Raw genomic sequence first — 13,242 nt, 5'->3', positions numbered from 1 at the left:
CATGACATTAAAAAGCTTCCTTTTGCCAGAGGGGTCCTCAGGTCTGCTCTCCCCACCTGACCACCCCTTTATTTCCACATATATGTCACCTCCCAGGGACAGCCAGACTGTAGTCACCGGCACGATGAATGACCTCGCCCTTCAGGTAGGTCATTTAAACCAGGTTGTGGTTCTTTAAAGCCCACTGCGTGTAACTAGCATAAAACCTCCTACACTCAGGTTGTAGAAGTACTTGGAGTGGATGCAAAGAGGAGGGTCCTTCTCTACTTCCAGCGTGGGGGCACGGAGCAGCTGTGCTGATACCCCCAGGCCCACTCAGATCCCCTCCCAGCAGACAGCAGCCCCTTTCATCCTGTCTGCCTTAGCGGTTTATTTTAGGCATAGTCTGACCAGGTGCTCTGGGTCAATAGGCTTAGTTTTAAATAACTGGATTCCTCTCAATGACCGTTCCCTTTAGAAGGGAAGCGGCGTGGTAGAAGAATGAGCCAGCAGCCTGGCGGCGGTGGGAGATGGGAGCTAAGACAGAAGACTGGAAACGTGAGGGCTCTGTCACTCCCTGCGTGACCTCAGATAGGCTCATGGCTTCCCCACTCTGGGCTTCAGTTTCCTTATCTATAAAGCAAAAGATTGGTCTGGGTCATCTCGAACACCTCCTGCAGTCTGTCCCCCCATCTCTGTTCTATGCCTGTGTTTCCAGATGACAAGACACATCCTGCAAATTGTTTCAGGGTGGTGATTTCGCATGGAGGAGCTGAGCCACCGAGGGATGCAGCAGCTTATAGAGCAAGCTCTGCTCTGGAGTCGGGAGGCCTGGGTTCTAGTCTTGCTTCTGATACAAACTCGGTGGCCTTGAACAAGCTAAGCCCGGTTTTTCTCACCCGTTTAAAGGATGAACCTTGAAAACATTATGCTGAATGAAATAAGCCAGGCACAAAAGGATACATACTTTATGATCTCATTTATGAGGTACCTAGAATAAGTAACTTCATGGAGACAGAAAGTAGAATGGTGGTTGCAGGAGCTGGGGGAGGGGAGGAGAAGGGGGAGTTATTATTTAATGGGTGCAGGATTCTGTTTGGGATGATGAAAAAGTTTTGGAAATGGTAAGTGGTGATGGTTGCACATCGTGAATGTATTTGATGCCACAGAATAGTACACTTCAAAAGGTTAAATGGTAAATTTTATGTTATGTGTATTTTAACATATAAAAAACACACACTTTTCAAAATTTAGTTAAAATTTCTAGGGATATTTTGGCAAAACCTGGGAGTGAGGAGTTCCAATTCTCCTGTGTGAACTTAGGCCATACATTTCGAAGAAGTAAATTTTCTTCCTCTGGCAAATGCAGCTAGCCAGCGGCCCCCTTCTTTCCCTCCAAACTTCGCACTCCACACCTTGGAGTGTGCCCAGGTGCAGCCAAATTGTCAGGGCATACTCAAAGCAGCTTCCATGACCCTGCAAAGGGAGCTCCAGTCCTGGCTCACAGGCCATTCTCAGGGGTACCTAGATCCCTTCTCTGGGTTCTATGTACCCTCTTATTTTCGAATTAAGACAAAAGGAGGGCTTTCCAACCATATTGACCTTTTACAGCAGACCTAGCTCAGCCATGCTTGAGTCCCCAGTGCCTGAGCCAGTGCCCGACACAGCAGGTTCTCAACATTCATTTGGTCACTGAGAAGACGCCCTCACTCCAGTCCTATTCTATGCCAGCTTCATAAAGATGAGTGTAAGGAATAAGCCAATTTCTGTCAGGCAAGAAAGCTATAGGGGTGGGTAGGTGAAGATGAAGAAGGAAGATACATAGGTAGAGTAGACATTAAACTGCTCATTGCAAATAATTGTTTAAATAGTCACAATGTGCCAAGTGCTGAGGAAAATTTGAACATAGTGCCAGGGGGTGGCTGGACTCATCTAGGGCTCTCCGGAGGGCAGGCTTGCGGAAGTCACGAGGGGTTGGAAGGGCAGCTACGAACTTTGGGGTGGGGAGTAGCACCAGACAGCATTAAAAAGCCTGGGATTCTACCCAGAGCATCCATGCTCCTCCTGGGGGGTAAGCTGAGTCCGAAAGAGGCAGGAAGCTCGTGTCCCAGGTGACTTAGGCCAGTAGAAACCGGGCGTCCTTGGCCGAGGCATGGCAGGCTCTTGGCACATGGATGACACATGCCTGTGTGCTACCACAGGCTCCAAGTCGGTGGGTGACAGGGACCCCTCGCCTCTCAGACAGCGGAGCCGGGTCGGGGCCTTCTGGCCCGGGCCGCCGCCCCTGTTCCTGGGCTTGTGGGGCTGGGGTCCGTCTGGGCTCCGGGCTCGCGCGGCGCTCACCACCCGGGGTGCCGCGGGGGGGCGGGGAGAGCGGCCGCCTAGCCCAGCCCCGCGGATGACAGGAGCCGGGGAGCCGAGGAGGGAGGAGCCGCCGCCGCAGCCGAGCGCTGGGCTGAGGAGCAGAGAGAGCGGGGCGCGGAGTGCGGGCGGCTGGGAGCGCGCTGAGCGGGGGAGAGGCGCTGCCGCACGGCCGGCCACAGGACCACCTCCCCGGAGAATAGGGCCTCTTTATGGCATGTGGCTGGTAACTTTCCTCCTGCTCCTGGACTCTTTACACAAAGGTGAGACCTGCGCGGGCGGCTGGGCAGCGGAGGCGGCGGGGCCAGGGTGGCGCGGCTGGCGGCGAGGCGGGGTGCCTGACGGGCTCCAGGTGCCTGGGGGGACCAACGGGGTGCAAGGCCTCGGGTGGGGCGCAGCGGGGCGGGGCAGGCACCCTGACAGGGGCCGAGTGAGAGTCAGCTGCCGACCGCTCCGCCAGTCACCCGCGTCTGCCGTTTTGGGGCACGCCCGTAGGGGTGGTGGCGAAGGAGCCCCTCATCTCTCGGCTCCCCGCCGGGCGGCAGTTCTGCCCTGGACCCCTCCCCCAGCCCCTTGCCCGCTTCCTGCGGTTGGTGGCGCTGGGACCCCGGAGTGCCCTCCGAGTCGAGGGTTCCTCAGGCCGTGACTCTTGACCTAGGAATCCTCGCTTATTCGGGCCTCGGACTCGGCGGTTGATGTCTCCGCTATGTGCGTGCGCCCCTCTCCTGCCGCGGACCCCAGCCCTGGCGCGAATGTTGGCGCACCGCATGGCGCTTATCCGCGCATTGGCTGGAGGCAGGGTGGGGATAGTGAGAGTCCGGAGAGCTGTAGGTCCCTCGGATAGCAAGTTTGTTCTCCAAACCCAGAGGTCACCCTCCTCCGGCCCCACCTCACCCCTCTGCCCCGGGCGCTAGCCCCGGCTTGGTGCGCCACCGTGGCCACCTCGGGCAGCGCACCCCAAGGTGCGAGATTCTCCGCTTCCGCGCCTGGCCAGTTGGACCTGGGGACAAGTCTTCAGGCTGGGGGGCGTGTCCTTCTTCCTGGAGAGAGAGGGTTGCTGGGGGTGGGTCCAGGTGGCCGGCATGTCCAGACCTGTGGCTGGGGCGCAGCGTACCTGATCCGCGAGGTAGCCGGGACCAGGAGGTTGGAAGAGGGCAGACATTTCCGACTGAAGTCACCTGTGCACTGAGTCGGGACCAGGCAGGCGCAAGTAGTCGGGCTTCCAGGCTATCGCAGAGGACGTGCCCCGGGGAGCGCAGATGGCGGGAGATGAGGCGGCCGAACTCCGCGCCCTTGCGCGGTAGAGCACACACGCTCCAACAAGCTCAGCATCACCTGTTCAGCCCTCTAACTTTTCTCTTTCGCTCCCCGGGGCGGCTTCTCTCTTCCTTTGCCCGGGCTGTTGCCCTGGTCGGGCGGCAACTCTTGACCCCCAGGCGATGAGGAAGGGCACTCCAGCGGAGCGTTGGCGCCCGGGGAGGGTTCCAGCCCTGCCCTGCTGGTGCTCCAGGGGTCTGGAGTCTGCAGCCTGCCGGAGCCCACTGCGATACACCGTGGGCTGGGGGAAGGAGGATAACCCTTATTTGTACATACCGCCGGGTCAAAGCTAGACTCAAGGCCAAGATACTGCTGGCATGGCATTTACTGCGCGATCGGATTGCGGGACAAGGAAGGGTGGCATCCAAAATCGTGGACAAAGTAGTTGAGTTTTTCAGGCCCAGTGGGGTCCCCCCGGGTTACACACCAAGGCTGGTCTCTGCTGTTTAACCCCTTGCCCCCCGCATCACACTCCTTCATCCTACCTTAGCAGAGCAAGAAGCCTGCCTCCTGTTCAAGCCCCACCCCCGAACCCCAGTCTCCCTCTCCCCAGGTTCTTCCTGCCTCCCTCCGCCCCCGCAGGCTGGCTCGGCTCGCAGCTTTAATTACATTAATATTAAAAATACATAAGGTGAGGAGCGGCTTTCTCTCTCGATAGCTCTCTCTCCAACCCCCATCCCCTTTCCCAATTTGTCAGGCGAGAAAGCACAGGCCCAAGCCGCTGCCACACTCTAGTCCGGCTTTGTCCCCAACTCCCCCATGCCTCCACAACACTCTCTGGAGACATCTTCCAGGACAGCCCATTCCCCGGGACTGCAGGAGGCCCCTCAGCAAATACCGGAAGGACGCTCCCCTCCCCCTTCCAGGAGCCTGGCATTAATAAATGAAGCCGAGCTATTTGATAGGGCGGGAGCAGATGGGGGTGGGGGTGCAGAAAGACCCAGAAGGCAACAGGACAGCCAAGGGGCAAAATCTTGTCCAACTCGAGAGGGAAGTTGCCAGTGGCCTTGGACCTGTAAGCGGGCGGGAGGTGCCAGTTGTGGCGGCCCCTCAGTGGCCTTTGGGTCTGCAGAGCCTGGTGCCCCTGCGATTCAGAGGCTCCAGCGTCTGCTGGGCGCCAGGGCACCTCGCCAGACAGGCCTTTCTTTTCCTTGGTGCCTTAATTGGGTCTTAGGTGCCAGGCTGGTCCCCGGGGCCTGTTCTGCTTGGGGTGGCGTGGTAGGGGGTGGCAGAGGCGGCTCGGGGAAGATGTGATGCGGAGACAGCAAGAAAGATGGGGTTTGGTGTATTTTCTCTCCCGTTGCCAGTCACCCCCGCGGCACCAAGGAAAATGTAAATGTGAATGTTCGAGCCTGTTACAGAAAACAATATCCTCTTGCAATAATTTGTACGTCCATCTGTGAGGAGCGGGAGGAGGCAGGGAGAGAGAGAAGAAAACAGGATGAGATGGAGCATCCTCTGGATGGAATTAAGCAGTTATTGAATGTGTTTTAAGCTTCTGTTATTTCCATTCCTCTCAAAATACCTTTTTTTAAAATGATGCCTGAGCTCGGACCGATTCCCTAGAACTAAACTGGGAAGGGGTTTTAATCATCGGTTATCAAGTCTCCAATAACTGCCTTATTATTGCCAAAACAAATCCAGGTTTAGGCAGCCGGATGAACCCCGGCGAGGCGCTCTCCGTTGTTCCATCCAGCGTGCCAGCATCTGTGTTGCCTGCATTTGCATTTTTACTGTGTAAAAGAACAAGCTTCCCCAGCACTAAAATTCCTGTTTTCTAAAAGCCAAAATAATGGATTGCATTGATTTTTTCATTTCCCACCCCAACTTCTCCGATGGGGACTCATGGTTCTTCTCTCTTGAGAAGACCAAATTAAAAGCCTTCGTCAGGCCATTAAGAAAATCTCCAACATTCTGTTCAGTGTCTAATTAAAAAAAGGGAGGGGGGGCGATGGGGAAATGTGTTTTTAAAATCTTGAAATGGCAAACACAACTTAGGGGAGAGAGGTGAAGGGCCAGTGAATACTGGGGAGGGGGTGAGTGGCAGAGAGACCCCGGTTGCTAGAATAACATGAGGGAGATTGGCAGTGCCATGATGCCCGACAAGCCTTTCTGATGCTTCTTTTTTCTGGGCATCAAAGCCAGCTGCCTTTAATATATTTCTGCAGTGGAATGGGGAGCTCAATTAGAAACAAAAAGCAAGTAAGCAGTGGACCCAAAGGCAGCGCTTAAGTTGAACAGATCCCAGGGGACTGGCCAGAGAGGCTTAGTTTTCTTAGGATGAGGATCAGAAGGGAGGTGGGCAAGCAGGCAGGGCTTTGGCCCAGGGAGAGCTTGCTAGAGAAGCAGGCCCCCAACAGGCTGGCTGGGAGCCCCCAAACACAGGGCCAAGGTCTGCCCAGAGCACCCCATGGGCTGTTAGCCTATGACAGAGAGGTGCAGAGCTCAAGCCTTGCTGACCTTCTCTGTGTCTTAGAATTCCATCCTTGCCACTTACTTGGTACCCTGCTCTGGCTGGTGAGGGATGATTTAATTGTAGATGAAGAGAGGGGAGGGCAGATGCTCAGAGAGCTTTTCTGCAGGGATATGAGTTCCAGGCTGGGAGGTTCTTCCTTCCTGCATGATCTTGGAGGAGTTGTTTTCTGGGCCACCTCTGAAGTAGTCAAGAAAATATCCCCTAGTTCCTGAAGCGCTTTCTCAGGTCCCAGCCCAGTCGATTCTAGCGGGTACCCAGGTGCATGAATAGGGTGTGAGCTACAGGCAGCAGCGATGGCAGGGCGCCAGGAACCCAAGGGCACGCCCCAGATTTGCATATAATCTGCATATGGATTTGTATGCTCACCTAGCCAGGCCAAAAGCTGTGCCCTCTGTGAGTAGCATCTTGATCTCAACCTCAGTAGCAGCCAGGCAGTGGCTTCCTCCTTGCATGGAAGGGGGTGGGGCCGGAGCTGGGAGAAGGACTGGTATTGGTAATGCTTCTGTCTCCTAGATTTTGTTGCCTCCCATATGCGCCTCCAGTGCTCAGCACTGGCTTCACCATCTGGCAAGGCAGCCCCAGAGCTCCCACCACCCCTATCCAAGGACAGACAGTGGCACTGGGGATATTGGAGTAGGGTGGGTAGCAATGGGCCAAGACATCGTAAAGTAGACCCAACTTGGGATGTGGGTTGCGCCTCTCATGCTGCAGGGAGAAGAGGGTGAAGGGAGGGGCAAACTAGCTGTAGAAATCCAGGGCCTGCATTAGCTTCCTGGTGGGTGCACCCCTAGAATGCAGGGAACTGGGTGCCTAGGGCTGCCATCAGCAGGTGGTGAGGCAGTGGCTGATGGCATGGGGGTATGAAGTGAGGCGGAATGTTCTTTCACCCTCCTGATTTGTCAACACCTAGCCTGGGAGGTGGTTGTGGCTTCAGAGGGATGAAAGAAATAGCACCAGCTTCTCATTCCACCTCTCCTAGGGCAGCTTCAGGTATGTGGGTTGGTTCTGGCAGGGCAGAGGGAGGACAGGCACTGCGGTCACTGAGGGAAGGGCGTGTCAAGAGTCTGGAGTGATGCTTGAGGAGTGAGCACTTCAGGAGAGCTGAGCGGCCCCTCCTAGCGAGCCAGCTGGGATGCTGCAGTGGGAGTGTGGCCTCGGGAGTGGTTTTGTCTGCATTTCCAGGGCCCTGAGAGGATACTACCATGGCAGGTGCTGCTCCAAAGCCTTCCCAGAGTATTTTTCAGCACATCCACTGATCCAGAAGGGGCCTGGTCCACCGGAGTCCACAAAGGTTTCCAAGGGATGTGGTATGGAGGCCTAAGGGGTAAGGTGGAGCCTCAGGGGATGGATGGAGGTAGAGACGGGGAGGGCCAGAGGGCAGAGCTTCAAGCACCACCTGCCCTGTTCTCACTGCCATTCTTTCAACCAGAGCTTTTATTCATTCTCCAGTTTCATATATTGGAGTAGAATGAAAAATAAAAAAGTTTACAACCCACTAGCGTGGTAGAAATTTGGAGTCAAGGCAAATCTTTCATTTACATCCTGGCTCTGCACTTACTGGCCATGTGACTTTGGGCCTCTCTGAGCCCCACTTTCTCCAGCTTTGAAATGGGATTAAAGAAAATAATGCATATCAAGTAGCCAGAACATAGTGCTCAATAAACATTAAACCTATACTTTTTCCTCCACATTGCCTGTACCTTCCTCTCCTTGCCCCCTCTCCAGAATGCGTCATCAGATCCTTCCTTAAGCAGTTTAATTAATCAGCCACATTTTTGGCCAAGCCAGCTGGCTTAGACTTTATACCGATAAGAAAGACTGAGTAGTGGCCAGGAGAGGGGACGTCAACTCCTTGCATCCATCACCTAGTTGGGTAGCATGTAGGACTCCTTCAGTAAGATAGCTGAGGCCATGTGGGCACCTGAGTGCCCCTTGGGTGCCCAGCACACTCCCTTCCCCTGGCCATCAGTGGAGATGGAGAAGGCTTAGGTTGGCTCCAGACTTGGATTTGAGGTGAGGCAAAGGTTGGTCTCATATCTGCCAAAGGAAGGCTGGGGTTGGTTGTTAAATCTCTACCATGGTTGGCCAGAGTAAGAACTATTCTGGAGTTCATGCCATAAAGCCTGTGTAAGCACTCCTCACAAAGCGAGCCCTCATAACTGTTGCTGGATGTATTTCTGTGTCTCTCCCTGCTGAGATGAACCTCTGTTTCGCAGGCAGTTTTGCATATAGAGAACACTCTTGGCAGCCTGTGACCTTGAGACTTCTCTTCCCTCCATGACCCAGTCTGTCACTGGGAAGCAGCATGTGACCCAGAGGTCAAGTGCTGCCTATGGCAAGCCATGGCCTGTGGGATCCTACATGTTGGGGAGGGTGTGGGCTCCACAGCCTGCGTGCCTTGTTAAACAGATGTTTGTCGGGTGCTGCTTTAGCGTGAATGGCATTAGCCTTGGGGACCACCCATGCCACTCCAGCTCCTACTCCCCTCGTTTGTTCAGCTGCCCTGCCCCACTCCCTGTGCCCTGTCTCTACATGATGCTTGCACCGACAGTTTCCAAGGTCACCATCTTCATTAACAACAATTATTCAAATGCTAGTTAGTTGCATATCCATTAAACTGATTATAAAGAGATGCATGTGTGTTTGCCCATGCATGTGTGTGTGAGTGTGTGTGTGTCTGTGTGTTGGAAAGAACATTATCCACGGGCCTAAAAAACAAAGCTCAGCCTGTCTTACCTGGGCAAGTTGCCTAATGGTTCATGTACCTTTATTTTGTAATCTGTAAAATGGGCAAAATTACCCGTCCTGGCTATCCTACAGAGCAGTTGTTACTCTATATGTGCATAAATAAGAATGAGGGGCACAAAAATGTACATCATGTGACAGTGCTTTGTATACGGAATGAGGCAACATATGAACACACACATGTAAAAACCACAGCAAACCCGTTTTAGCCTTATGAATGCTCTGCTGAAATGTGAGGCATAATTACTGTCATTTCATCATACAGGAACGATGAAGGTCTCACAGCTGTTTGTGGCTGTCTCCCCCTCCGCGGGCCCCAACATATGGAGAATTTTCCTAGCTTTGCTTTTCAGCATCATGGGGAACAGCTGATGAGGCACAGCCAGGCTGGCAATAGTCTTCCTGGAGCAAACTTGGCAGATCCCCTGTGGCCCCAGTGGCAGTGGGAGTGGGAAGAAGCCTATCTCTGCTCCCCTCCTCCCATACCCCTCCAAGGTTCTTAGATGCAAGTGTAGTCCATAGTCCTCTGGACCAATTCCCCCGAAGGGACATTCTCCCTGCAGGGAATCCACAGTTTTTGTGGGAAGAGCAGTAAGCACAGTCCCATCTTATGTGACCCCATTTAAGGTCACAGCACTCATTGGAATCCCTGAAAACTCGCCGCGTCAAGGCTGGTGGACACCCTGCTTCTAGGGTGACCCTCCCGCAGTCATGGGGTATGAGAGAGTCTGGGACCCCTGCGTTGGGGGTGGGAGAGGGAGATTCAGGTGATCACCTTGGGTAAAAGTCTTGCAGGGTTGGAAGGCATCTTTAAGGCTGTGGAATCTGTCCCCTAATCAGAGGTTGACCCCTTCTGCAGCTTTCCCACCCGGCGTCTTTTTCTCTCTGCACTAGTACTTCCCGTGACAGGGACTCCTTCCTTGCAAGGCAGCCCCTTCCTGGCCACACAGCTCTGACTATGACAGAGCTTACCCTTAGAATGAGTCAAACCCTGTTGTGGTCTTAGACCTTCTACTCACTGGTCCTGATGTCACTGCTTCAGCCACACAGAGCAAGGCAAAGCCCTCTTCCACTTGACAGCCCTGTGACTATGACAGGCAGGTGTCCTGCCCATTTGAGGCCCCTCCTCTGGACATGCAGCATCCCTGGTTGTTCTGATACACCCTCATATGACATCGTTTCAGTACTTCATGGTGCTCCTGAGTTCCGCAATGGCTAGTTTTATGACAGCAGGGTGGCCAGAACTGAGAGAACACTGGAGACAGCACTGTAGCCCCAGCTGGGATGCTGGTGAGCTATGTCCCTGGGGTAAATGACTCCACCTCTCTAGGCCTTGTGAATGGAGGAGATTGGACAAAATAATCTCTTAAGTCCCTCAAGCATTAACAATCTAAATCTAGGATTCTCTGGGGACAACTGTGCTGTCTGAGCCGACTCCCTGGAAAGAACTTTTGGCCATAAGGGACCTTCCTTTGACAGGCCCTGTCTAGAAAGGGCTGGAAGATTAAAGAGTCTGTCCGACAGTCAGCTGTTGCTCATAACTTCTCCTGGAGCTGATGGCGCAGGGCCTTGGAGGTTGAAGGATAGCTGCGTCTCCACTGGACCTCGCAGGTTTCTGGTTGCTGGTCACAGAAACCCTGTTTGTGCTAAGAATCTTAAAAACAAACACCAAAACCACCCGTGTTTCTGGTGGACACAGGGAGGACACGTGAGCTGTGCTTTGCATGGAGATTGGAAGTGGGGGTGCTTTTTGGTCATCTCAATGACTAGGGTGGGGAGCTGCCGACATTTAGTTGGGGGAGGGATGGAATGTCTAATGACAGGGAGATTCCCAAATAATTCTGAATTATCATACCCCAGTTGCTCTCTTTTGTCAGAAAATCCCCCTACAGTGTGCTCACACTGTGGGGATGGTCTCAATCTAGCCTGTCACGTGCCTGCTGAGCCACACATCCTGGCATAAAGATGTGAAATGCAGCTCTGCCACTATGAACTGTGCAACACCAGGAAATTATTTGACCTAAGAGCCTGTCTTCCTATCTGTAAAATGGGGTCTTGAACAGTAGCTACATCCAAGAGCTGTTGTAAGAACTAAATGTGCAATAATGCAAGAAAAAGGCTTCCCACCATGCCTGGCACAGAACAAATGCTAAAAAGAAATGATGAAGCCAGGCGTGGTGGCTCACACCAGTCATCCCAGCACTTTGGGAGGCCGAGGCAGGCGGATCACTTGAGGTCAGGAGTTCGAGACCAGCTTGGCCAACATGGTGAACCCCCATCTCTACTAAAAATACAAAAATTAGCCAAGCATGGTTGCGCATGCGTGTAATCCCAGCTACTCAGGAGGCTGAGGTAGGAGAATGTCTTGAACCTGGGATGTGGAGGTTGCAGTGAGCCAAGATGGTGCCACTGAACTCCAGCCTGGGTGACAGAGTGACACTCCGTCTCAAAACAAACAAACAAACAAACAAGGCACTGTGATGGGGAAGGTAGTGGTGGAGCAGGTGTACCAGATTGGGTGGACATCACAGGCAGAGAGCATAGGACTTGGCCCGCTGCTCCCTCTTGTCCAAGGACTGTACCAGCTCAGGCTGCCTGGTACATGCTCTGATGCTGTCTGGGAGACTCAACCTTCTCCTTCCCAGGGTCTGGGCTCAGACTATTTCTAAGATGTGGATGCAACATAAAAGGTTTTTAGTGAAGCAGCAAGACACCGTCTGGCTGGTCGTCCTCTGGGTTTTGAATGGACTTGGTGGGTGAGCTGGTGGGAGGATCACCCTACTGGTTGATCCTCTCTGGACCCAATTTTTCCACCTCTGGGATGAGAACAATCAGAGTGAGGGCACAGAATACATCTCCCATGAAAACCTTTGTGTGCAAATACAGTGAAGTAATCAACCTTGCAAATCAATCCAAGAAAACTCTCCAGCTCACATCTGCATGAAGAACTCTGCGTAAGGCCTGGGAGTTAGCAAAAGCTGTGTGGCTACTGCAATGCTCTGTTGCTATTGATTCTACCACTATTGTTTGCTTATCTTGATTGCCAAATTAAGTTAATTAATGTGGTGGTAGGGTCTTGTCAGCCAAGCAGATGACAATTGTCTGTCATTGGGAAAGGAAATACAGAAGTCCAGGATGGCAAATCTACTTTTCCGAAGTACTGTTACTCTCAGTATAGACAGAGAACACCAGTCTCAGAAATAGAATTTCTGGTCCTATGACAGACTTGGTGAATCTGTTATCTAAGACTCTGCATTTTTAACAAGCTCTCTAGGTGATTCTTATGCATATTGATGTTTGAGAACGACAGTTTTAGGTTATTATTATCATCATCATAGGTGAGCACTAAATATTTGTTGCACAATGATTCACTTTTCCCACAAATACTTACTGCTTGCCTGCTATAATGATAATGCTTGTAACGACAGCCACAAATACTTAGGTGGTGCCAGGCACTTACATACACCAAAAACTGTCCCAAGTTCTTCATATGTATTAACTCATCCAACCATAATAACCCTTGAGGTAGATATTGTCACCACCTTTGTATAGATGGGGAAACTGAGGCACAGAAAGGCGAGGCAATCTTGCCTGGGGTTACACACACTGCTTGTAAGTGACAGAGTAGGGATTCAAACCCAGGGAGCCTGGTACCAGAGGGTGGGCTTTTCACCACTGTACTGTGTGCCTAGTATGTGCCCAGGAGACAGAGTGGTGACTAGACAGTCACTGCCCTCAGGAAGCTAATGGCCCTCACGGGAGAGGATACCTACTGTCCCCTTGGCCCTGACCCTTCCTCCTGTCCCCTGCCCCCTGCTCCCCTGAAGATCCACGACCTCTCCTACAAATGGTTGCCATGTTGGGGTGAGGCTGCCTCTTGAAGGATCTTGACTGTCTCTGAGGGAATGTTGCAGGGGTCCCAGCGCTGGCAGATACTCCTGGATGAAAAGTCCAGTGAATGAGACAAGTAAATATCATAAGGGAAGAGAACAAAATGACTCATCTCCCAGTGGAGGTGGCGAGGTGTTAAGATTTCAGTCCCCTCAGGTTGTCCTTTACAATGATTACAGATGATGACATGGGGGTAATTCAGTGTGCACCTCAGAGCAACCTCAGTCAGCCAGCTCCTCCCACTGCAGCCAGACACCCCCATCCCACACAGGCAGGTGGGGTGGGAGCCCCAGGGGTTACATACATGGGGCTGAAGTTCCCTTTGCAAAACTAATCTTGATACCCAAGCGGTGGAGGGCTGGCAAGCGAGTTGATGCAGTGGATACTTAGGTTTCAGCGGTGACCCTGGGGGCAGGCAGCCCAAATGCCTGGGGGCGATTTCTGGTTTAAAAATATTGCTGTGCTATTTCCAC

The 13,242-nt window shown here is 52.9% G+C and overlaps 1 protein-coding gene across 1 annotated transcript in view; it reads left to right on the top strand.

Moving 5' to 3' along the window:
* Positions 1–2,377: 2,377 nt before the first annotated feature.
* DSCAML1 (Down syndrome cell adhesion molecule like 1) overlaps positions 2,378–13,242 on the top strand; it is a 364,816-nt gene continuing 353,951 nt past the window's right edge. Inside the window, 1 exon segment of the mRNA XM_011964833.1 lies at positions 2,378–2,603. Coding sequence (XP_011820223.1) covers positions 2,378–2,603 — 226 coding nt within the window.

Source organism: Mandrillus leucophaeus, unplaced genomic scaffold (assembly GCF_000951045.1).
Source record: "Mandrillus leucophaeus isolate KB7577 unplaced genomic scaffold, Mleu.le_1.0 Scaffold71, whole genome shotgun sequence".
Taxonomy (NCBI): Eukaryota; Metazoa; Chordata; class Mammalia; order Primates; family Cercopithecidae; genus Mandrillus; species Mandrillus leucophaeus.
The sequence above is the reverse complement of the archived record's forward strand: the minus strand, read 5'-3'. Positions and strand labels throughout refer to the sequence as shown.